Source organism: Haliotis rufescens, unplaced genomic scaffold (genome assembly GCF_023055435.1).
Source record: "Haliotis rufescens isolate VD_foot unplaced genomic scaffold, xgHalRufe1.0.p SCAF_11, whole genome shotgun sequence".
Taxonomy (NCBI): domain Eukaryota; kingdom Metazoa; phylum Mollusca; class Gastropoda; order Lepetellida; family Haliotidae; genus Haliotis; species Haliotis rufescens.
The window spans coordinates 23782399-23810009 of NW_025963791.1; the positions used below are offsets into that span (position 1 = coordinate 23782399).

The 27611-nt window shown below is 40.2% G+C and overlaps 1 protein-coding gene across 1 annotated transcript; it reads right to left on the reverse strand.

Annotated features, from left to right (window-relative positions):
* Positions 1 to 384: 384 nt before the first annotated feature.
* LOC124132785 (sodium-coupled monocarboxylate transporter 1-like) lies at positions 385 to 27115 on the reverse strand. The gene is made up of 15 exons (XM_046496910.2): positions 26605 to 27115; positions 25774 to 25839; positions 25012 to 25063; positions 24663 to 24730; positions 23864 to 24018; positions 23620 to 23760; positions 18956 to 19088; positions 16366 to 16454; positions 14283 to 14395; positions 13596 to 13663; positions 12738 to 12824; positions 11234 to 11451; positions 5727 to 5827; positions 4890 to 5008; positions 385 to 4127 (listed from the first exon to the last, which is right to left on the reverse strand). Exons 1-15 carry the CDS (start codon positions 26968 to 26970, stop codon positions 3933 to 3935), a joined length of 1971 nt encoding a protein of 656 aa, XP_046352866.2. The 5' UTR covers positions 26971 to 27115; the 3' UTR covers positions 385 to 3932.
* Positions 27116 to 27611: the final 496 nt, after the last annotated feature.

Genomic DNA, 27611 nt, shown 5'->3' on the forward strand with positions numbered 1-27611 from the left:
ATGACACGACTTCAACCAAGTCACTGAGTCTGGCAACCCGAACTATCTGGTCGCCTCTTACGACAAATACAGGTTGCATCGGAACCTACTCTAACCGGGGACCCCACCGGTATGTGATACATATTATGAGCGTCCCATTAAAACGTCCCAGCGAACGACAGGTAGGCTGCTTGGAACCTTCTCTAACCGGGGATCCCACTGGTGTGTGCTCGGGGGAAACACATGAATCCATCTTATTAATATGCATACTATTTTAGCAACTGACATTACAATTTTTGACATAACGAAACCTAAGCTGGATAATCTAATTATTAAACAAGGCGATATATATGCATTTTGAGAATAGTCTTACATTTTATAAGACTTTATCAATTGACAACACAATTTTAATTCTTTCGTGCCTTTACTTTTGTAAGTAGCCATTATACAGAAAAGCCAAAAGCGAGTTACATGCACAATATATGAAATGTATTACTAAAATAAAAAAACCCATAAAATAAACTTTATATGTGTTACGGGAGTACAAAAATATTATTTAAAACAAACTGGGTACATGATAAAATAAGATAAAACATACGTTTGAGCAAGTGACCATATTCCAAGAGCTTTAAAAAAAATCTAAAAAACTTCCACATGCAGAACATGATTCAACACTAACTTTGGCAAACATATGATGGCAATGCACTAATATCTCAGCAAAGAGAGTACAGCATTTAAGAAGTGCTTTTTAAACGTGATTGTCTAATAGGGCTCTACTTCATTGTCATGACTGTAGATAATTTTTATCATAACATATAAATTAGAATCATATAATAAAAGCAACAATGACGTTTCCACAATTTCCATTGTTCGATTCCGACTATATCATTAGCATGTGTTCATGAATCACTATCACATAGAATTGACACCAGGAGTTGGCGAAAAGGTGAGCCTATCCTGCCCCGCCTGTGGTACACGTCACAAACGACAAAATTGTTAAATAGCATACAGTACATAGTTTAAATTGATAACAGATTTTAAGATAAAGATACAGTTTCAGTTTCATGAGTTAAACCCATGCTTTTAGGTATTGTCACCCATATAAATGTAGGTAGAGCAGCCTTCTAGAAACTGTCACAACACGACACTTCTGGATAGATAAACCTTGCTTAGTTTGTCAACAATCTAGGGAGGTAACTCTCATAACACATCCTGTTAAAATCAATATTTTACGAGCGTTTCAGTCTTATGCCGCCACTGACAATCACGACACATCAACTTATAACAAACGCTGCTGCCATATTGCGTCATGTAATTGCTTATATACTCAATTCCAAAAGAAACGCACACCCAAAGTATGGACGTCGGCACCTAATCACGAGATTTGCCACTGATAACCGACTATCGGTAGTAGTTGACTCTGGTAGGTGAGAACGGACGATAACCCTGCCTTCACGTAACGACATTGCACTTGACATCCGCTTCTTGTGTGATCCTGCGCACTGTTTGTCTGTAAGACAGTAGGTCGTAGTGTAGTGAACCTGTAGAATCACTCACCACTCGGGTTGTCGTTCTACCAGTTTTAATCATGACATACGGTCGATGACGATGGTTCATACCTAATCTGAACATGGTGCATACGGAGTCACTCAAATAACTGACGTTTATTGCCACGTTATGCTCCCATGGATACCTTTAACAAGCAACAGTCCATGTTTCACATTACAAGCGTCCATGTTCTTAACACGTGTTCAGAAAGACACGTTTCACCAATTTGTTCCAATCCAAGTTCGAATCCAATAATGATGCATAGAATGTTTCTAAGCGTGTTCTTTAATCACGGTGCGTCATTTGTTGTTCAAATAAATCAGCTTATAAGCCGCACTCAGCAATAGTTCAATGACGCCGACCTGCAAATAATCGAGTCTGGACCAGAGTGAGTGAGTGAGTGAGTTGGGTTTAACGCTGCTTTTTAACAGTATTCCAGTTATATCGCGGCGTGTCAGCTTAATGTGGGAGGAAAGCCCGAAGTGATGCAGGTCTCAGACGTTTACCACTTCGGTGAAACCCACGAGCACGGGTATGGTGCTGACAAACCTGGAAACATAATCGGGGCGAACCGGGATTCGAACCCACAATCATAGGTTTCTGGCGTGTCCAAGGGACGCAACTCTGCAGAGTCTGGACCAGACAATCTAGTCATTGATATTATGAGCAACGATCAAGGCCGCCGGGACGCTTTGACACGCCAGTAACGAGGTCCCCGGGCCTTATTACCCCATCCATTAAGCCGTCACATACGACGAGCAAAGCTTGCCATTGCTAACCCGGAATCCCCACGAGTGACGATATGAGATATGAGTACATACATTGTTCTCTGTATTGTAATGTGACCTGTTGAGATTTGTTTGTCTGTTTAACGCCATGCTCACAAATATTCCATCTATATGATTTCAACCTTTAAATAATCGAGTTTGGGCCAGAAAAAAAATAGTGATTCATATAATCGTCCTATTATAACGTCCCATGCTGGCGTCGTACGATGACACAACTTCAACCAAGTCACTGAGTCTGACAACAAGAACTATCTGATCGCCTCCTACGACAAGTATGTATGGTATGTGCTCGGCGGAAACACATGAATTTAACTTATTATTATGCATACTGTTTCAGCAACTGGCATTGTAATTTTGACATAACGAAAACTAACCTGGATAATCTAATTATTAGACAAGGCGATATATATGCATTTTGAGAATAGTCTTAGATTTAATAAGACTTTATCAATTGACAACACAATTTTAATTCTTTCGTGCCTTTACTTTTGTAAGTAGCCATTATATAGAAAACCCCAAAGCGAGTAACATGCACAATATATAAAATGTATTACCAAAATTAAAATTACGATAAATTAACCTTTATATTTGTTACGGGAGTACAAAAATATTACTTTAAACAAACTGGGTACATGATAAAATAAGATAAAGCATACGTTTGAGCAAGTGACCATGTTCAAGGGCTTTAAAAATAATCTAAAAGAAACTACATGCAGAACATGATTCAACAATAACTTTGGCAAACATATGATGGCAATGCGCTAATATCTCAGCAAAGAGAGTACAGCATTTAAGAAGTGCTTTTTAAATGTGATTGTCTAATAGGGTCCTACTTCATTGTCATGACTGTAGATATGTTTTAACATTATATATAAATTAAAATCATATAATTAAAGCAACAAAGACGTTTCCACAATCTCCATTGTTCGATTCCGACTATATCATTAGCATGTGTTCATGAATCACTATCACATAGAAATGTCACCAGGAGTTGGCGAAAAGGTGAGCCTATCCTGCCCCGCCTGTGGTACACGTCAAAAACGACAAAATTGTTAAATAGGATACAGTACATAGGTTTAAATAACAGATTTTAAAATATATATACAGTTTCAGTTTAATGATATGTATTGTCACCCATAGATATGTGCGTCTTAGTATAGGGATGACAATAATTAATATCATGGGTACATAACCTTGTGTGTAACTATAAACATCCAACTGAAGACAGCACGGCTGTTGTATTACACGTTTCATACAATGATTACATATATGAACAACATAAATGTGCAAATGTAACAATTTGGTAGTATGTAGTAAGCCTGTCGAAATTAGCTTTGTTCAGTTTTGTACCAAGTAATGGTTAAGATGGTCCTTCTACAAGCAATGTAGTGTAAGTGACTGATGCATGTACAATACGTTTATATGATCAGCTCGACAATAAGGCTGTTTAGTTTCAGTATGTACAGACGTTTGTCACTGCCAAGCTGAGTTCAAGCTGCCATAGCAAAAAAAACCATTCACAAATGAATTCATTTGGTACATCGCTTTACAAGGACCATAATATTATGTTTTACAATAAAGATGAATTTGGGATTTAAAAACAATTCAAGACAGCTCCTACAAATGTGTAACAAATACTTCCGGATCCGAGGTATTCTCGCTAATCGGGACAAATCCTTGATTGATGGCGCCACCGTTCACCTCAACTGCTTCCACGTCAGTGGGCGACTTCGTCTCAACGTCGTATTCATCGACGGGCTGAATCTTCTCTGGTAATTCGTCAGCTTCTTTATAAACCTCTTTCCTGTACTTCTGAAAGTTGAATGAAAGGGTTAACTTTGATAGCCACTGTAAAGCCTGCTGTACAAGGGAAAGCGTACAGGAAGACCACTCGTCTGTGAAGAGAAGCGTCCATTTGTTTGCCCAGATTCACCCTGATAATCATTCTACGATGGAGTAACTTAGGACGGCTCTAATACCAGGGAAAAGATCATGGCAGAAGGCTCTGATCAAGTGAGATGGGATTATTAGCTGAGACAAATAATTTATTCAGCCAAACGGGGAGCAAAACATCTTTTTAAGAACACAAGGTATGTCAAGTGAACGAATGTTTCTGTAAATACATTTTGAGGACATCTGATATTTTTCCAGGATTTTTGTAACGGCCATGATCTGCAGCATACTTCGTATAATGTTGACTTTGGCATATAAGTATGAACAACAAGTAAATCCAGCCACTCCCTGGTATTGTCAGTAGGGTTAATGTGGGATGATACTCCACCTTCAGCTGTATAGAATCTATACCACGGTCTCTTGAACACATGTAAAACTATCAAAGGGTATCTCTCGTCAAGGGACGACGTCAAACACTGCACTTTTCTCCTACCACTCACCTCGCGTAGACTTGTAAGGGCGAGAACCTGTTCTACAACGGGAAGTGTGTCAGTGTCAGTGTTTGTCACTGGGTGAAAGGTGTTATTGACTCCTCACGTCCATGAAATTGACCTGCTCATACACACTGAATAGATGACTGACTGCCGGGTGGCATTAGGTTACACGTATGCTGTGACCTACCCCTTTATGGTCGACCCCGCATCTGAGAGGTCTGAGTATCTTCTCTGGCATACAAGGGAAGAGGCGGTCAAACAGAGGGCAGAGTAGGCGAGGGTCAATACTCCCCGGACGTCTCGGACCTTAAACATGACAAAAATGACAATAATTTTGATGAATTCTATTTACTAAATTCTCGTGTGCATTGTGAAAAATCAAGGAAATCACCGAGATATTTTATATAGGTTCATTTAAATTCATCTAATTTTAGTTAAGATGTAGACGTCTCTTTAAATCATTAATCACAGCAAATATGGACATTGATTATTTTTATATCAGCTGAGGGGCAAACGAAAGTATACCGAATTGTTTTTTTATGAAATTGAAAATTGAAAGAATCTTTGTTAAAATATGATTTTGTCTATTAAATAATCACTCATTACTGCAACAGTTTGTAAAAGGTAATCTGTGACTGGGTAATTGTATGTAACAATAAAATTGGTTCAATGAAGACTGGAGAAAGAAATGAATATGAAACCAATTGACCTCTATCATGTTTGAAATGTTGTAAATTAAACCAAAGAAAAGCAAATGTATTGTTTTTCAATGATAAGTTGTGTATTATGCATGTTTAGGATTCACTTATTTTTTTTAGAAATCAGATAATATTTATAAATATAAAGATGTAGAAGTATTCTTTATGATGACTAAGCCCCAGTAAAGTATTTTAACATATAAAATACCGGTAACTTAAGCTATTTTCAACTGAAAATCAAACACATTATAAAATTAACTAGGTATAACTTGATTCTTAGGCTGCTCAGTAAATCTTATTTATGATTTATAGCATTAGTAGCAGACCAGTGATGAGGCTGACGACCATTCCCACGATGACGAGCGCTGCCATCGCCGTCGGCGTGTAGTAGAGATAAGAAAGCTTGTACATCGGTATGAACGGGTCGCTGAAATGTAGGAGTACATGTACATCGGTATGAAGACAGATCGCTTGAAAGTAGAAATACAGAGGCATTAACGGATTGCTGGAAAATAGTAATACATCGGTATGAACGGATCGCTAGATAGTAGGATTACATGTCCTAATATATGGTGTAGACTACATCGTATCATCAACTACCTCGTTTACAATTATGTAGCCTTATTGAGGTCATTTCCAGGTCAGAATCGGAGCACATGCCACTCATCTGTAGATTTCAGTCTCGTGATCAGCCACCGCCGGATGTATGTGTGAAGCACGTGCAAATTGTGACAGCTACCGTTATGTTTGGGATGATAACAAAGCGTCGATGTTTAGTGACAATCTTCTCACGGCAAGCTCGCTAGCTATCTTTGACCAATGTATAGATCTTATCAATTCTAGTCAAATTGTGTCAAACACGAATCTCTTGTGTAATGCAGCACAATGCATTAAAGGAATATTAGCAAAGATGTTTGTTTTAAAAGCTATGCAGTTATTATCGTTCTGTGAGATTAAGGTTTCCAAAGGTTTTCAGACAGTACAAAAACCAGAGAACTATTAATTATTTTATAAAAGCAAGAAACCAATACACACCCGTTATTCGTGAGAGAAAGATGTGTTACCAAGAAAGAATCCGGAAGGCCATTATGGAAATTATTGACAATGGTAAATTATTTTTGTCATTACTGAAGCGTTGATCAATGAAGCCTACTTTTTTTCTAAACCTGGATTAAGTGTCGACCATTGGTTGAAGTATTTTGAAGAAATGTTCTGTCAGTTATGAGCCCGATGATGCAGATAATAATATTTCTGATGAGATGTCTCAATCTATTGATGCTCCTATCCTTCAACAAGAGATTACCAATTCTATTAATTGTCTAAATTTGGGTAAATCGGCTTGAAGCGCTGATGGACTTATTTCCTGGTCCCATTCATGACATTATTGTTCAATGTTATGTTCGATTCCACGTATTTTCCCTCTGATTGGTCCCATGGAATAATAGTCCCATTGCATAAGAAGGGTGACATCAACACACAAACTACAGAGGCATTACAATTTTGAGTATATTTAGTAAGGTTTATATTTCCATTCTCAATACAAGATTACATTTTTGGAGTGAGGCATATGATAAACTAGTGGAATCAGAGGCAGGTTTTCTTAGAGGCTACTCTACAAAAGATAACATGTTAATTATTCAATCAGTGATTCAGCGTTATATATATATAAGAAAAGGGTAAAATATATACTCTCTTTGTGGACATCTCTGAAGCGTTTGATTCTATAGAAGGATTAAGTTATGGATGGTTTTAAATGATAATGGGATTCCTCCAAAGATGTATAACATCGTTAAATCTATCTATAAATGTGTGTATTCTCGTATTGAATATGACCAACACTTTTCCGACAGTTTTGAATGTTACCATGGTGTTTGGCAGGGATGCATCTTGAGTCCGATTTTATTTAATATGTTCATAAATGGTTTAGCAAAAGAGATCGAATCTGGTTGTTCTCAAGGAATCCAATTCCACCCACACCTGATAGACCTTTTTCTGTTGTTTGCGGACAACATTACTCTTATTGCTGACACTGTATTTGGTCTCCAAAAGCGTATTAACTTTTTTAGTTGAGGTGAGGTGAAGTTGGGTTTAACGTCGCCTCCTTGATTATTGCACTTATATAGCGACGTACATGCACGTGTGTGTGTGTGCGTGTGTGTGTGCGTGCGTGCGTGCGTGCGTGCGTGTGTGTGTGTGTGTGTGCGTGCGCGCGCGCGTGTGTTTGGCTGCTTGTACTTGTCCGGACTGATGCCAATTATAGTGCTAGTTCACTGAGATACCTTGTCGCAGTTTCATATGAATACCCCACTCAGACACAGTATACTGTCTCCGAGCCGACCAGTCCTTGTTTTAGCCCCTCAATGCCGAGCGTCAGACAGGGTGACAACAAGTACCATTTAACATCTTTTGGTAAGACGCGACCGGCGATCGTACCCCGGACCTTCCGCTCCCCGGGCGGACGCTCTACCACAAGACCACGGAGGCGGTCAACTTTCCTAGGAGTGATTGTAGTAGGTATTCACTCAATTGTTGTGGGCTCAAAGAAGCAGCATTATGTTCTTTTTAAATCAACCTTCACTGTGGAATATTATTTATCAGTTGTACAATCGACTCAGGCTTATGCAGAGATTGTTATTGGAAATGGAAAGGAGTTTGTCGCTTTATTCAGATAAATCTAGATCGACAATGGCCCGATTCCACTATAACTCGCATTCTTTACATACATAAACAGGTAGATTACCAACAGAGACCAGCGGTTTTGTAAGGCATGTATCATGGGCTATGTGGAGGAAGAATAAAATCTCTTGTTAATTTGTAACGCATATATGGGCGGTCGGGTAGGCTTGTGGTTAAAGCGTTCGCTCGTCATCCCGAAGACCAAGGTTCGATTCCCGACATGGGTACAATGTGTGAAGCCCACATCTGGTGTCACTTGCCGTGATATTGCTGGAAAATTGTTAAATGCGGCGTAAAACCATACTCACTCAATTATGCAACACAAATGCTAACCTTCGCCAGCAGTATATTCAAGGCAAGTTTGATGTCTATCCCGCCTTATCTAAATTTAAACATTTTAATGTCAAACCGAGAATACTCTTTAATTAGAAATACCACGTGCTGAATCGCTGTTTGGTCATACTGTCTTCTGTCGACCCTCAAATGTACCATTGGCCGTTGGCCTACACAAGTAGTAAATTAAAATTAGAATAGATATATACCATATTTCGTATGAACGGACCGCTGGAAAGTGAGACTTAACACATCAGTATGAATGGATCGCCGGAAAGGAGGAATTAGTTGTATATACGGAACGCTGGAAAGTAGGAATACATCGGTATAGACGGGTCGCTGAGAGGTAGAGATAGATCGGTAGGAACCGATCATTGGAAAGTAGGAATACATCGATACGAACAGGTCGCTAGAAAGAAGCAATACATGTACATCGGTATGAACGGATTGCTGAAAAGTAGGAATACATCGGTACGAACGGGTCGCCAGAAAGTAGGATTACATGGATTACATGGACATCAGTATGAACGGATCGCTAGAAAGTAGAAATACATTAATATCGTTATGAACGAATTGCTCGAAAGTGGAACCACATGTATATCGTTATGAGCGGATTGCTGGAAAGTGGAAACACATGTATATCGTTTTGAACGGATTGCTGGAAAGTGGAAATACATGTATATCGTTATGAACGGATTGCTGGAAAGTGGAAACACATGTATATCGTTATGAACGGATTGCTGGAAAGTAGGGCCATCTCGGTTATAACGGGTCGCCAGAAAGTAGAAATATATATACACTGGTATGAACAGTGAGTGGGTGAGTATGGTTTTACGCCATTTTAGCAATTTCCAGCAATATCACGGCGGGGGACACCAGAAATGGGCTTCACGCATTGTACACATGTCGGGAATCGCATTATCGGTTAGAACGGATCGCTGCAAGTAGGAATACATCAATATGAACTGATCGCTGGAAAGTAGGAATACATCATTATGAACTGATCACTGGAAAGTAGGAATACATCAATATGAACTGATCGCTGGAAAGTAGGAATACATCGGTTTGAACGGATCGCTGGAAAGTAGGAATACATCATTATGAACTGATCGCTGGAAAGTAGGAATACATCAATATGAACTGATCGCTGGAAAGTAGGAATACATCGGTTTGAACGGATCGCTGGAAAGTAGGAATACATCATTATGAACTGATCACTGGAAAGTAGGAATACATCAATATGAACTGATCGCTGGAAAGTAGGAATACATCGGTTTGAACGGATCGCTGGAAAGTAGGAATACATCATTATGAACTGATCGCTGGAAAGTAGGAATAGATCAATATGAACTGATCGCTGGGAAGTAGAATACATCAATATGAACGGATCGCTGCAAGTAGGAATAGATCAATATGAACTGATCGCTGGAAAGTAGAATACATCATTATGAACTGATCGCTGGAAAGTAGGAATACATCAATATGAACTGATCGCTGGAAAGTAGGAATACATCGGTTTGAACGGATCGCTGGAAAGTAGGAATACATCATTATGAACTGATCGCTGGAAAGTAGGAATACATCAATATGAACTGATCGCTGGAAAGTAGGAATACCTCGGTTTGAACGGATCGCTGGAAAGCAGGAATACATCATTATGAACTGATCACTGGAAAGTAGGAATACATCAATATGAACTGATCGCTGGAAAGTAGGAATACATCGGTTTGAACGGATCGCTGGAAAGTAGGAATACATCATTATGAACTGATCGCTGGAAAGTAGGAATAGATCAATATGAACTGATCGCTGGGAAGTAGAATACATCAATATGAACGGATCGCTGCAAGTAGGAATAGATCAATATGAACTGATCGCTGGAAAGTAGAATACATCAATATGAACGGATCGCTGGGAAGTAGAATACATCAATATGAACGAATCGCTGCAAGTAGGAATAGATCAATATGAACTGATCGCTGGAAAGTAGAATACATCAATATGAACGGATCACTGGAAAGTAGGAATACATCAAAATGAACTGATCGCTGGAAAGTAGGAATACATCGGTTTGAACGGATCGCTGGAAAGTAGGAATACATCATTATGAACTGATCGCTGGAAAGTAGGAATACATCAATATGAACTGATCGCTGGAAAGTAGGAATACATCGGTTTGAACGGATCTCTGGAAAGTAGGAATACATCGGTTTGAACTGATCGCTGGAAAGTAGAATACATCAATATGAACGGATCGCTGGAAAGTAAAATACATCAATATGAACGGATCGCTGGAAAGTAGGAATACATCAATATGAACGGATCGCTGGAAAGTAGAATACATCAATATGAACGGATCGCTGGAAAGTAGAATACATCAATATGAACGGATCGCTGGAAAGTAGGAATACATCAATATGAACGGATCGCTGGAAAGTAGGAATACATCGGTTTGAACGGATTGCTGCAAAGTAGGAATACATCAATATGAACGGATCGCTTGAAAGTAGCCAAGGGATAAATCGGTATGAACGACGTTGGAATACATGTACATCGACATGAACGGATCGCTGGAAAGTAAGAATGCATGTACATTGGTATGAACAGACAGCTGGAAGGAATACATAGGTAGGAGGTTCCATTCCCTTCTGTTCTATGTACATGTGAAATTGTGGGTTTCGGTGTTGGCTTCCATGAGTACATTTACTAGTGTATCATCGTTTTCGACAGAATTCCAGTTATACATGCTTCAGCGAATCCGTGCACAACTAAGGGGCGCAACTGTGCCAAACGAATTTCAGAGCCTCGCGGAAACTTTTTATACCTTGACGCTGCAACCGTTGTCATTTCGGTGGAGCCTGTAGAAGGTGTGGTTGTAGTCCCTAGCGTTGTTGTGATAGTCATCGCCGTCGTTGTGACGGACCAGTTGCAGCCGTGTGTGAAGACAGGGGAAGGTATGGCAGTGGAAACCTTGTTGGCGAATGCACCGAATCCGATCCAGCACATGAAGGTCAAGGAGGTCAGAGCGCCAACAAACGCTCCCTACAATGTGTGAATATACAATAATTTCATACATTATTTTTTCATTTGCATATATATTTGCATGCCCACATTTGATACTTTCTGTACTAACTTTGGATACACTTGTTCATAATCATATAATAAATAGTCAGTGTAGTATTAAGTTGATGTATTCCTATCAAAGTTTGAATTGCATATATGAAATAAGAAACCTGTTACTACACTACTAAGATATTATCATTACCTCACCCCTTTACAACAGATAATGCATAACACATACTCCTAAGAAAACTGTAAAAAGGGAACGTTTTTATATGTCACAACTCACAAATTGATATAAAAATACAACAATTTATAACCATAATTTTGTTACAAATGAATAAGAAGTCATAAATACGAAATTTACACCATTCACCATGTAAATGTAAAACGTCAACGCCAGAAAATAAGCGCTCTCTCTCTCTCTCTCTCTCTCTCTCTCTCTCTCTCTCTCTCTCTCTCTCTCTCTCTCTCGCGATTATACCGCCGAAACAGATTCCATTGTGCGGAACAGGCAATTTGACAAGGCCATATGGAAATCATCTGAATGAATCACTGAAAATCAGTAATGACACCTGGTGTTCGCGAAAATGATAGCGCGACACACCCGTGTGTTTTGTCGCCTGACGCCGCACAGCAGTACTCCTGCCCACAGGCCCTTGTGTCGTTACTTAAATATTTCTTTTTCTAAAGGCACTATCATATTATACCTTTACATAAGGCCAGACACTCCGTACAAGTCTTTACATCTTTACCCTTTGTACTCCGCGCAATCGACCAATCAGACCGCTGCTTTCCGACACACACCCTTTCTGTGTGGGTCTGACGTCTGCCTTTTGTGCTCAGTTGCTTTCGAAGTCGACAGGTTTCGGTCGATATTATTTCATAGCAATAACTAGAGGTGTCATGTATTGCGATCGGTAGCAAGATCACCCCAGGCAAGGAAGATATGAAGTTTTTGTGCCTGAGTTGCGATTTCACTTTAGAAACAGAGATACAAGGCGAGCGGTGCTGTACGGAATGTCTGGCCTTATGTAAAGGTATAATAGGATAGTGCATTTCTGACACTCGTGATAGCAATAGAAATGTTTAATCAACGACACCGTTGTACAAAATGAATATCAGAGATGTTTGTTTCGTGTGGATCGATGCTCATGATGTCAATCACTGGATTGTCTGATCCAGACTCGATTATTTACGGACCGCCGTCATATAGCTGAAATATTGCTGAGTGCGGCGATAAACAACAAACAAACAAACAAACTTACCCATGCGTTTGCCCAGGGGAAGAACATGCCGAGAATAAACAACCCAAACAACGGACCATTGATGATGCTGTACACAGTGTAAGATGCCTGTGGAAAGACAAGTATTTGGTGAGCAGTCGGGTTTGTGTATAAAATATGCTTCAACGATTATTTCGTTACCACCTGATATTCATTTTAAAACTGTTTGGACCTGCATGAGTGCCTAGCGACACATCAACAATCGTGCAGCCATTTGAGACAGTCTGATAACACATCCAAACCGCTTTAACGTAAATGTATGTTACAGATTATGTATGCGAACAGTGTACTATAAGTACGTTCAGCTTCTATGTTTCTAAGTTGATGGTTTCGTCTCCAGAAACACGAGCCACGTTCGTAACCATCGTTACCAGTTCCAGAAGAATTTTGTTTGGACATTAATACAGAATAAAGGAATGGATCCGGACGTTTTACACCTCAGTTAGCAATAAAACACTGTCAGGTGTATCATGATGGCCGATGATTGGTCATAGACGAAGTCGGCGAACAGTGCCACACGTTAGAACCACCTTGTACTACGATCCCCGTAGGTACCGGGTAGAATAGTACCTCATGGCTGTCAGTCAGTCAGTCTCGATTATTTACAGCCCGCTTGGATAAAGTTAGATTATTTATGTCGACGGCCTTAAACAACAGTTCATATCAGTTACAATCACAACAGTGTACTGCGGATCTGCTCTTTCATCAGCTGTGCCCCTGAATCGTTCGGGATCTTTCAGGGCATATTTAGCAGAGGCATCTGGGTTATAACAAATACTTCCTTACACTAACACGCTCTGCATGCAGTTAAAATTGGCAGTCTGTAATTCGTGAACATACCTGCAGCACAGACCCAAGTTGAGAGACGAGGGCGGCGAGGCCAATAGCAACGCCCCCGAATACGACAACTGTAAAAATAAATAAGTAAATATTAGACACTGTACATGAGAAACCACGTGATACTTCACATACTTTCCTAAATCACAAGCATTATAGTACTAGCCGAATCTGAATATGTTTGGTAAAAGATCAGTGACTGTGTAATGTGACTGAATAATGTCTTACACCACTTTTAAAACTATTTCAACCACGTCATCATGGGGGACACCAGAAATGGACTTCGAACAGTGTACCAGAGTCTTCGGTGTGACGTACTAACGCTAACGATGATTCCGTCAGAGATACTTTTAATTCCTCAAATAGTTTTTTTCTGAAACGTAGGTGGAAGGGCGTGTTGTCCTTTCGTAGCCGTCGTCCGCCCATTGTCCATCCATCGATCGTTGTGTTTTTCTATACATGTACCTATTACTTTCAACAAGGACGGCACCTCCTAAGTGTCCCAATGTTGCGCCTGTCCGGACTCTTCATGGGGAGCTTTCTAAGCACTGATTGTGAAACCGGCTCGCCATGTGTACATACGATATGAGTATTGCTCAAATACATTTTGATGGTCATATGCATGAATATGATCAGATGACCTTTACGCCATACGTCAAACAACCAAAAATATGGATTTTTCCTACTTACCTGTAACCTTCGAAAGAATGGTCATGGTCCTATCAGAAAGGTTGGGAAAGCATGGCTTGATGAAGTCGCAGGGAATGATGGCTCCCAGGGCGTTCAAGGAGGAGGATATGGTGCTGAGGAAGAGAGAGAAAGATGTGACGGCACATGTAGGAAATGTAGTGATTGAACGAGGATAATTGATTGTAGTGAAGTTTCAAATCACATCTGATGAATCGTGTTCATTGAGAGATTAAAATGCCGATGTGACACTACTCACCCATTCAGAGAATATCACTGATCAACAAAGAGATGGAAATGCTATTTTTGAATAATATGTACTCGATGGTAAACACAAGTTAGTTGTGCCAGTCACAAACAGCAATACACTAGCCTACACAAGTAGCTCTAAGTTATTTAGGGTAGCAATTTAGGGTAGTCTTGATAGGACATTTTGGATGTCCAGACTGACCAAGGAGTAACGTGACACGGAGCAGCCTGACATTGATTTAGCTGAAGTAAAAAGTAGGATGTCTTGTGTCAGAAGAGGGCTGTTCATTTACTTTGCCCCCATTCCATCCGATCTCTTTGATATAGTACCTACTTTTGCAGAGAAAGATCGCTTCAATGCTTTCCATTGATAGTCTGATCTGCTGCTCAATGAAAACAAAATTTTACCAAAAAAACATATTTCAAAATATGTAATGAAACAAATACTTTATATCAAACAATCTAAACGCAGGAACAAAAAACTGTTAATATCAAGTAACACTTCACTACTGATTATATTGGTTACGGTGATTATCTTGCTAAAAAATTGTTTGTGAGTTTGGTAAAAGGCCGATATGAACCGTACAGTATTCATACCAGGGCCACCTGACGTGATGCCTTAATTGATGCAGATCTTAGACGTTTTTCGTATAATGGGTAGGTTTCTCGGCAGGATAAAGCCAACGGATAAAAACGATATCCGTTTGGGTCATATGCGGATAGAGATGCAAATATCAAAGGTCAAGTAGGGACTACTTTCAGTGTTTATAAACAAACATGGCGTCGCCCTTGTCATTCGGCGATCGAGTCAGTATTAACCATCGGGAATCTGGAGAAACTACAGGGATAGTTGCTATCATTATCAAAAGAACAGTCTAATATACTGAAAATCAGTGTCTTGCTGTGACGTTGCTAAGGCATTTTAAAAGTTATGGCAACTTTGAAGATATAAATTTCGAACCAATTTCGCGAGGGCACTAGGCCTAGCCAAGCGGGATCAGTAGCCATATCTGAGCTTGTAGAACTCTGTGGCTTGAAACCTTTTCCACAAATTAAAACAGTTGGATTTGGCCGAAATATGTTTGAATTGTTACCTTGTTTCGTTTCGTCGCTGTGTGTACATCTGACTGAACCTCTTAACGTTATGACAGGGCAGGCCGACTGTCAACAACGTCTGAACGTGGCCGTGACGTCTCATAGACTAGGGTTAGAGTAGCTTCCCTTTGACAAAGTGCAGTTACTCAAGCGGAAAGAACTATGGATTACCGCGAAAGGCAAGTAAAAACAATTGTTGTTTTGCGTATAAGTTGCTTCGACACTGTATAAGAAACAGATTTCAGTTGGAACTATATTGGTTACTGTCACTGTCCGACTGACACATCACTTACCCTGTGACGTAATAAATATTAATGCGCGCATTCCAGGAAAACGATTTTCAAGCACAGAATAAAAGAATGACATTATATGACAAAGAGGTTATCACGCTTGACTGTTTGGGAATGGTAAATATCCTGTATTAGGAATAACCACTATGTATTTAGCTCGCGAAGGCTCGCTAAATACAATGTTTAATCCTGATGCAGGATATTTACCATCCACAAACACACTCGTGTAATGACCTCTATTTACCTGTTAGGTGAAGTCCACGAGCGCTATTGTGCTAACTTAACTTGTGCGAATCTGTGATTCCACGATCATGGGTTTCTGGCAGGCCTGAGGGACGCACGACAGTGATTAGACCACCCATGATTATATCCCATGAATACTTCGGTTAAGCCTATACAGGCGAAAGAGACATTAATTATGAATTGTGAAATGTCAGAATACGATAAATTACCTCAAACTTCCGCTGAAGATGCACGACACAAACACTCCAGGTATTCCGGGAATATGGCCCAAGATGTCCATTACATACAAGGGCAGGAGCTGAATATACAAATTATACAATTAAGCAGGAGATGTTATTTTAGCAATTATCAATTTAATTTTAACATTTTACTATTTAATGTTCTTGTGACACTGCTTATTTCAATGATACAGACCCTGTGTGTATTGCACATAATACACACACAACCTTCCAATTCAGGACATATCAATAGAAAGTGTTGTGTTGTGAACATACAAGCGGAACATTGAACATTCTATTTTGGTCTGTCTTGACGAAAAAAGCTGCTTCAAAGTATTGCTGTTCGTACGAATAAACCCATTGACGTGACTGAATAAACAGCCTTAACTGAATGACCAGCCAGCGTTATATGCTGAATCATAATCGTCGTAAAAACCAATAAGCCAAGCCTCACATCTAAATGTGTATGTAACCGTGGCGTAAACTTGACTCTCACTAGGTTCTGGATATTTTATTACCAGTTTAACCTATGCTGTACTGCGCGATTGGAAGTATCCAAAAGAACACGGTTACGCCTCAAACATAAAGCATAGAATAATTTTATCGTTGAAGTTTTCAATGCTTGAACTATTTTCTAAACTGTCTTCGTATGTTTGAGGAGGTTTGAACCCGTGAAGATCTGGGGTAGAACGAGTCTTCCACAACCCATGCTTGTCGTTAAGGCGACTATGCTTGTCGTAACAGGCGTCTAACGGGATCGGGTGGTCAGGCTCGCTGACTTGGTTAATGCATGTCATCATATCCCAATTGCGTGGATCGATGCTCACGGGATCAATCACTTGATTGTCTTGTCCAGACTCGATTATTTACAGAACGCTGTCATATAGCTGGAATGCGGCGTTAAACAACAAACAAACAAACAAACAAACAAACAAACAAACAAACAAACGTTTGCTCTATTTGCAAACACAATAATAGGACGGAGGTGACATATGTAGGTTTTAATTGTAACTGAATCTCGTTTAACCCGAGTTGTTGATACTATAATGTAATATGGAAGAAGCCATTCTGCAGATGCAAATAAGGATTTGACATATTACTAGTATGTCGAGGTTAAGAGATGAAATATTACCAGTGAGTAAAGAACTGACCCATCACTAGTGTGTCGACAAATAGAGTTGATATATTACCAATGTGCGGAGACATAGAGTTGACATATTATCAGAGACAAAGATATAACACATTACTGGTGTGTCGATGTAAAGAGCAGACATATCACATGTGTAACGAGACAAAGAGTTGACATATTACCAGTGTGTCGAGATAAAGAGTTGACATATTACCAGTGTGTCGAGATAAATAGTTAACATATTACCAGTGTGTCGAGATAAATAGTTGACATATTACCAGTGTGTCGAGATAAATAGTTGACATATTACCAGTGTGTCGAGAACTTTAGTTGACATATCACTACTGTGCCGAGGTAAAGAGCTGACATATCAAATGTGTAACGAGATAAAGAGTTGACATATTACCAGTGTGTTGAGATAAAGAGTTGACATATTACCAGTGTGTCGAGATAAAGAGTTGACATATTTCCAGTGTGTTGAGATAAAGAGTTGACATATTTCCAGTGTGTTGAGATAAAGAGTTGACATATTACCAGTGTGTTGAGATAAAGAGGTGACATATTATCAGTGTGTCGAGATAAAGAGGTGACATATTTCCAGTGTGTTGAGATAAAGAGTTAACATATTACCAGTAGGCCGAGATAAAGAGTTGACATTATTATCAGAGGCAAAGAATGTACACATTACTAGTGTGTGGATGTGTCGAGTTGACACATTACCAGTGCGTTGAGAACTAAAGCTGACATATCACTACTGTGCCGAGGTAAAGAACTGACATATCAAATGTGTAACGAGACAAAGAGTTGACAAATTACTAGTGTGTCGATAACTTTAGTTGACATATCACTACTGTGCCGAGATAAGGGGTTGACATATTACCAGTGTGTCGAGATAAAGAGTTGACATCTTACCAGTGTGTCGAGAACTAAAGTTGACATATCACTACTGTGCCGAGATAAAAAGTTGACCTGCTACCAGTGTGTCGAGAGAAAAAGTTGACATGTTACTAGTGTGTTACTAGGAGCTTACGTACCACCAGTGTGTGGAGATAGAGAGCTGACCTATCACTGGCGTGTCAAGATAAAGCGTTCACAAAGTACCAGTGTGTCAAGGTAAAGAGCAGACATATTGCCAGTGTGTATAGATAAAGCGTTTACATATTATCATTGAGTTGCGATAAAGAGTTGATCTGCTTCCAGTATGTCGAGATAAAAAATGGAGATATTACCAGAGTGTGAAGATACAATGTTGACATTTTACCAGTGTGTCGAGATAAAGAGTTGACAAATTACCAGTGAACTAAAATAGGCACTAAAGGATGACATGTTACCAGTGTGTCTGGGTAACGTTTTTCTGGTTGAGCTTAGAAGTAAACCTAAAACAGGACGTATGAACCGCGAAGTTGGAAAAAAGTACATATATTCCTTATTGTTTGATTCCATTAACCCTACCTGATCTGTTCTGCTGATTAGGTTGTTGAACTTGATGGGGTGGCAGTCGGCATAGAAGGCGTACATGACGATGCCGATCATACAGCAAAGGCTGACTATGAATATGAGTCCAGGCAGGTTTACAAGGAGTGTCCTTAAAAATCAAGAAACATTATTATAAACACGGAGGCTCATAAACGGAAAGGGGGCACGGGTGGCCCAGTCGTCTAAGGCGCCCCGATTTGCTGTGCAGAGTTGCGTCCCTTGGTACGCCAGAAACCTACGATTGTGGCTTCGAATTCCGGTTCACCTGTGCTCGTGGGTTCAGCGAAGTGGTAAACGTCTGAGGCCTGCATCACTTCGGGCTTTCCTCCCACATAAAGCTGACACGTCTCGATATAAAAGGAATACTGCGGCATTAAACCCAACAAACTCATAAACGGAAAACGAAAAATGTCAATTTTCTTTAAGTAAGTAAATAAATAAATAAAACAAATAAATATTAACTTTATATCAATACGTTATTATTAAATTATTATAATACGATTGCATTTTATCATCCCAAACTGGCTCCCACAGGAGATATCGCTTGGGTGAGATCAAGCGATATCTACAGTGTAGATATTGCTGCAAAGAAATTGCATCTCAATGCTTTGCAGATCAGTGTGACGTCATTGGTTACCATGACGTCACTATCAAATGACATCACTAATGGCGCTGTGAGCAGTCCTTTTTACACTTAAGACATTGCTTATTACTTTCTACAAACTGAAAAAAGTTGGAAGAATGGTGGATAATAAATAAAATCTCACCCTCGTGTCTTTTGATATCAAATATATCAACACTCGTTGATAAAAGTGGAAAACAAGCCTCGGTATTTTTCCACTTTTATCAACTCGTGCTGATATAAACTCACACGCAAAAGAAACGCAAGTCGAGTATGAAGCATACATGTTATTTATTTTCAACAGTAAAGACAAGAAATACTAATAGGGCAAGATTGGCAAAAATTTGACTGAAGACAGTTTAATGGATTAAAAGGCAGATGACATAATTGTTTTTTTCCAAATATTAAGGGCTTACACAGTTTCGGGTCAATACCTAAAATGTCAGTCAATACCTGGAGTGACCACCATTAGCATTGATCACTGCCACACATCTCCTGTTCATTGAGTGGATCAGACGATTTGTGAAAGCCCTAGGGATCCGTCTGCACACACCCAGAGCAGATATGCGTAGTTCATCGGCAGTTGTAGGGACTGGGCGCACATTGTGCAGAGGCCTTTGAACCTGATCCGACAAGTGTTCGATGGGGTTCAGATCAGGGCTGAGGGCTGGCCACGGTAGAACACGGATGTTGTGTTGTTGCAGAAAGGCCATGGTAGTCTAAGCTCTGGCAACATGGGGACGAGCGTTGTCCTGCTGGAAAATGTGTTGTTGATGTTGTGCAAAAAATGGAACAACGTGGGGTCTGATCACTTGGTCGATATACCGCTGAGCAGTGACGCCGTGTCCCCGACCTTGACCAACACTCAGAAAGCACATGGGTCCAAGTCTCGCATTAAGTCCAATCCCTGCCCATATCATGACGCTAGGTCCACCCCATGGATCCCTTTCCACAACGTTTCTGTCAGCGAAACGATCATCTCGACGCCGCCAAATTCTGACTCTTCCGTCTGCATGGGAGACACAAAAGCGTCTTTCATCAGAGAAGATGACACGACTCCACTCACGATGACGCCAATTGTGATGACCCTGTGCCCACTGAAGTCGTGCTTGTCGATGCCGTGGTTGGAGAACAGGACGAAGTGCTGGTCGGCGACATCTGAGGTTGTTGGAATGGAGACGTCGGATCACAGTGTCCCGGCTAACGTGTCGATTATGTGTTCCTATGGTCTGTCGAGCACTTTCACTTGCAGTTAGGAACAAATGTCGCTGGTGTTGACGGGTAATCTGCCGATCTTGTTGAGGTGTGGTGACCCTAGGACGACCGCTCCGAGGAAGGTCATCTGTGGTCTGTGTAGCATTGTATCGATGCAGGAGACGGTAGATTGTGGTTATGTTAACGTTGAAATGACGGGCAACATCTTGGACAGACCCTCCAGGTTCCAAACGTCCGAAAGCCTGGTTTCTCTGAATTTGAGTTAGGCGTGGCATTGTTGACCAAGGAGTGTTAGGTCCAAGAATCGGCCACAGTTTTATACCCACTACAGTTCGTGACAGTTCGTGCATTTTCGATTTCGCGAGAAATGGGTGCATGATACCCACATATTCATTGAAATGGTGCGTTTTGGCGATTCGTTTTTTATGTTGCGTTTTTACTCGGGGCTTCCAAAATGCAACCACAAATATTGATAACACCATCAGGCTTCACTACATGCTAAAACTCGTATCAATTTATGGTTCCGTGTTTGTTATCTATTTGCTTAAAAAAATTGCGTGTGAGTATATTTGATATCAAAAGACACTCAGTTGAGATTCTCTATTTAACAGGGAATAATTTTTTAATTTGAAGTTTACACGATATACGGCTTTTCCATTGGCCGAGAGGTCGGTCACATGACCGCGAAAATGACGTTCATAAGTGTATGAACGACACAATTTGACGTTCATACGTTTTTCACGAGATCGTGTTCTTGAAATTACGTAAACACTGAGGGACTACTTCCACATTCCTGGGGAAAACCCCTTGGAATTCCCTAGCACGAACACATACATAAGTGTTCTTTATGATCATTTAGAACCTTTATTCTTGGTCTCAGCGTTTCAGTATACATTGAGAAATGTCAGAGAGCGTGACTGCATGATTGTTCACGAATATCCTCGCTACAGCCTATCCTAATGAACAAACGAAGAAATGCACATCTAAACTATCGTGGTATCGACTCGATCCGTGTCTTTGGCTGACACTGACCGTCTCCAGCAATCTGTGAATTTACCTTAGTGTCTGTTTGACGCATCTTTATTCACCTTTCAATTATCGGCCAGTTGATCAATGATGAGTAACACATGTAACCGCCACAGGTTCATTAACAACTTCGGAAATCTCTCCAGCCACGTTTATTGTGTCGGCCATTTTGACGTCTTGTACTTGATGTAAATGTATTACGACGCGCTGTCATTGTGACTGACTTACTGAGGTAGTTCTTTACAGAACTTTCTCATCTAATGAGGATATGATTTGAACACATGTGCTGCGTAAAATGTTTCTGAAGAGCAAGTTGTGCATCCATACGCTCATCTCACCTCTCTTTTTAAGGAACTATTTTACTCCGCGAAATAGCTGGTTGTTGTATATCTGTCAGTGTAAACATGAAGTCACACGTACTAAATAAAATTGTGTTTAGACCTTGGCCTACATCCTTTGAGGTAAGAAATTGTGATACAAAAATTATAAGAATTGACTTTCACTTTGTGAAGGTTCATACTCCAATGAACTCACACAAAGTGAAAGTCAATTCTTAATTAAATTAGTTATCTGATTGTAGTTGATATATTTTGTGGTTTGGGAAAGGGACTTGTCTCTTTTACACACATCCACAGGTCGTTTTAACACATTGCATACATTGCATTTCTGAAGCGCAATCCATCGATATAAATTGCTCAGGATACATGTATACATTTTCAAAAAGTTATGCAGATAATGTAACTTTATCAACCTCGTAAAATGAAAATTAAGTCAATGTTTACTCACTAAAAATGATACATCTACTATTGTCAAGCCTATAATTTGTTCATTGGAACAATGTTCATATCATTACGTGGGTATTATTGTTACTTGATCTTTTGTACATGAAGCCCAGAGTGAAAAACAACTATCCACAGTACTCTTTGACAAGAGGGATGACTTCAGCTTTACAACAGTCAACGTTCCCTTTATGTCGAACATATTCTAGCAGCTGAAGCCCTTAGGAATAACATTACACAACTTTTGAAGTGTGTTGTGTTTGTTGTTTAACGCCGCACTCAGCAGTATTCCAGCTATATGACGTCAGTCTGTAAATAATCAAGTCTGGGCCAGAAAATCCAGTGACTGACATCGTGAGCATCGATCTACGCAATTGGGATACTATGACATGCATCAACAAAGTCAGCGAGCCTGACCACCCGATCCCGTTAGTCGCCTCTTACAACAAGCGTAGTCGCCTTTTACGGCAAGCATGGGTTGCTGAAGACCCCGGATGTTCTTGAAGTACAGTCGCTCATGATCTTTCTACAAAACATTCAAAGAATGTCATACGACTATAGCTTAAGTCGTTTGATCAGGGTTACAACAATCAAAGCCTTGTGATTAGTAAAGCTGTAAAAACCTTTCATGGTAGACATGTGGAGGACATTTTCAAATTTGACGCATCAGTGATAAAAATTATGTCCGATGCAATTCCCTATTTTGACCCGACTTCACATTTGTTTTCGGTCATCAATTGTCTTGCCTTTGCATGTGTAACGGGTGCCACTGGTGGGTCAGGATGCGCTCATCCTTTCGCGAAAACCGGGTATCATCACTATTTGATAGTGATTCTTAAAAACACTCTTATGATATAGTCGGAATGATACACTGATTTTGCCGAGATTGCTTATGGTTATAGAATTCCAGGTGCCTTCTTTGTTATCTTTTCAATTTCGACAGAATATATACACGTAGGAACATTGAACTAGTACATTGTACGTTGCGTCATACTCACAGTCTGGCTTTAAACATAGATGGACAGGACAAGGCTCTCTGGACCTGAGCCTGGTTAACTCCATACAGTGACATCCAGAAGAAGGACCCGCCCACAACAACCGACCAGAAAGAGTGGCGGGTAGTGGGGTCAAAGCTGAAGCTGCAACAAAGTAAATACATGGGATGTTGTGGATCGGGGTATAATTATATACACAGTCATTTATGATTATTTGATGACTGATCGTCCAATCAACCATACGTACTCGTGGAAGTTAATCCTTGATCTATTCCCGGCGATGTCCCAGGCGTTCTGGAAGCCACCCATGACGATGGAACCCTGGATGAGAACAGCCAACAACCCCGCTAATATGACAAAAGCCTGGAAAGTGTCTGTCCACAACACAGCCTTCATTCCCCCCTGAAACACAGAGATGAATGATGAAATACATGTCACAGAGACACAGCAGTCGTTAAGGAATGTCGTTTTGTCGTTACCATACCGGAGCTGGTGGTAAACGTCACCGACACCAAGACCAACTGTGTGAATGAGCATATTTTTACACCGCTTCAAGCAATCTGTTGATGGTTCTGTACTGCTTGACAGAAATGAGTGTCAACCTAGCGAAGTGCCATATCAAATCGGCTCATGCTCCGTTTTTCTAGGGAAGACTCTGAACAACATGCATCGTGGCCTCACCTTCGCCTGATTTGTGGCCCGTTTGCTGCACACATGCCATCACAATGTCACGGGATACCAAAAATGAGCTTCACACTTTGTACCCATGTGGTCCCAATCAGGGCTTTCAGCATTATGAGTAAACGCTTTAACCACAAGACTACCCTACCGAGATCTATATTAAGCTAAAATGATGTGATACAAATTACCCAACTATACAGACCCAATTCATTCATGGGAATTCTAACGGTGTATTAAATAGGGTCATGCGGGCTGCCTAAGGATCGCTGGTCATAGTGATAGGCAGACTGACTACATGTTATAGACCACACTAATATAGAGCTGTCAATAGCTTCCCAGTACAACGCAAACAAAACACGACTTACCAGAGCGGTATACAGCGTCACAATGATTCCAACAGCCACCAGAGATCCCCATAGATCAAGTCCAGTAACTTAAAGAAAACCAACATCTATATGTATGCTGAAACGGATCAATGTGTGATTATATTCAGTCACAAGGAGAGGTAAATAATTCGTATATTATTAGTAAATGTTGTTCTGTAGGTATGTTTTAATTAGTTTATTTAATTTTAATTTTTTATTTCCACAATCAAAAAAAGCATCAGAAATTAACCAAGAAATAATATTATAAATATATTTTTCATTTTTCAAATTTACATATTAATCTCAAATAACGTTACTAGACCTTTTGTAGTCAAATGGTAAAACATACCCGCATTCAGAGCCAGCGAAGGGGCGTAGAGGACGAACGACATATACGCACTCTGTAAATAGTCACATTGAAATAATATTGAACTGAATCTTGACGTAAAACGGAAATAGCAATACAGTGTGTACTCCGAACTACACTTAAATATCACATATTATTATGAATTCCAACACTCATCTAAACTCATAACTTGCAGTGTTTCTGCTGGTGCAGTACCGCAAGAATCTTTGACATCAGAATTATTTGCTGCATCGCCTCGACAATAGCTCCATAATTCCTGCATCGATCCACACCATCGGGATACAATGAGACATCTTCACAGACATCTTTGATTATCCAGTGTATTGTATTTGTACGAGGCGACTAACGGGATCAGGCGTTCAGGCTCGCTGACTTGGTTGATGCATGTCATCGTATCCCAATTGCTTGGATCGATGATCATGATGTCAATCACTGGAATGTCTGGTTCAGACTCTATTATTTACAGATCGCCGTCATATAGCTGGAACATTGCTGAGTGCAGCGTTAAACAACAAACAACCAATCAACTATCCTAGTCTGCTATCTACCGAAGACCCAATCGTCAACATGCGAGACGAACATGCTTAGTTAATGATAATAGAGATGAGCTGGTGGCGTCACTTCTGAAACGAAGGTATTGGGGCGAAAGGGTTAAGGGTATATATGTCAACAGAATGGAGGTACGATGCACTGGGTAATCGTGGAACCTTGTTGTAGTGTGTGTTGAATTGTCTGTGGACTTACAGTTTGCAAAATGTAGAGCAGGGAGGCGAGAACACGCACAGGCATGCTGAAACGCAGCTCTAGATACTGAAAACACAATAATAATAATTCGTCAATTCCTCAACCAGCGTAAAGTTTTGCCGACGACGTCAACAAATAACGAGTCCTTTTAACGATTTTATACGATTTTGATCATGGTATTCAATCATGGTATTTGATATAAATCTACAATTAACGTCAAAAATTAGGTATCACTGAAAACGTCTCAGCGACTATCAAAGTTTATAAGAAACGAAAAACCGCTTGTTAATACATGAGTCAAGTAAGATGATAGCGCAAAACAGGTTTCCTGTCATGGCAAACAAATATTGCATTAGGTAATGTAACACGGGTATCTGACTATGTTAACTGAATTCGATTTTGTAAGGACGCCATGGTCTGCTACTTCAATCCATTGTGAGCTGTAATCAAATCTGGGCGCACGCTGTGATGGAACAGCTTAACGTTAGGACTTCTAATAATAGATAACGTGTTTCAACCAAATGTTTACATAAACTAGTATGAATAATCAGGAGCATGTCTTTGTTGCACAGATATAAAAATGTATATGCAGGTTTGTTTATAAAGCATTCTTCAAGGTCTGATAGTTTCTATTATAATATTTATCTGCCCCCAAATCAACGGGCACATAAAATACTGACACACAGGCCGCTTCTGTGTACCTTTCTCGTCGTCAGTTACGGGCATAACATTGCGTATGCCTGATGGAGAAAACAAGATTCTCCTTTAGCTGACATAAAAAAACCCATAAATAGCCTATGCCTGTAATGGATTATTGGACAGTAAACTCACCTGAAATACACTTGTCACATTCAGATTATAGAAGAATGGAATGAATACAACTGAAGCAATGACCATTGCAAAAACAAATGCAAGGCATAACCACCAAAACATCGTCGTGTAGTTGTACATCTCAGCCGGCGTCCCCAGCAACGTTAATGCAGAGAGAAATGTCACCAGCAGCGACATCGCCACGGGGAGGACGTACATATCTTTACCGCCCAAAAGGTACTCCTTAGAATTGATTTTGTTTCTATCTTTGATGGCATAGAAAAGTCCGATCCCGGCCGATATTGCCAATGTGAGACTGAAAAGGACATAGTCGGGGATAGTAAAGGTCTTCTTCTGTCCAGTGTTGATGCTGTAGTCCTCAGACATGATGGAAGGTCAGTATCCTGAAGTGACACAACACTCACTGAGAAACAGTTTATGCTTCGTAGCGCGCTATCTCTGTCACCCTCGCGCACAGAAATACCTGCCTGTGTGAGCCCTTCCCCGTCACGGCGACTGCTTGTGTATAGGAAATATACTTGTGTGAGTGACAGTGTACACAGTCGAAGGCTGTCACCGTTCTCGTTGAGGTAAAGGTGTTTGATGTATTCAAACACACGTTTTATTGGATGTGGTGGAGAGTATGGTTTCTTACTTCTGATTACATGACCATTTATAGAACGTCCATGAGGGTGCAATGTACAAAGCTGTAGGCAATTCCAACCATGGAGTTTTGTTAAGGACAGACACGAGATATCACCCAACGGTATCTAGGTTCCGATTCAAAAGTGCAAAATTGTCCTGTTCCGAATGACATTTACAGATATGGAATCCACCCTCCTTTGAAACATCTCAAATGAGACATTCTTAATTCAACAAAGGTAACTAGCCATAGCTTGGAGTTAACACGCTTCAGGTAACTTGTCACTCAAAACTTGCCATCAAAGGGAACACATCTCAGGTTCCATATCTATCAAAACCGGCGACCAAAGTGTGTAGTCAGGTGTCAACACGACAACTATGAGAAC

Coding starts and splice junctions, on each gene's coding strand:
- LOC124132785 (XM_046496910.2), bottom strand. CDS start 26,970: ATGTCTGAGGACTACAGCATCAACACTGGACAGAAGAAGACCTTTACT. Junction 23,761..23,863: donor TCAAGGATTAACTTCCACGA/GTACGTATGGTT, acceptor ACTTTGTTGCAG/CTTCAGCTTTGACCCCACTA. Junction 13,664..14,282: donor CATTCTTTCGAAGGTTACAG/GTAAGTAGGAAA, acceptor TTATTTTTACAG/TTGTCGTATTCGGGGGCGTT.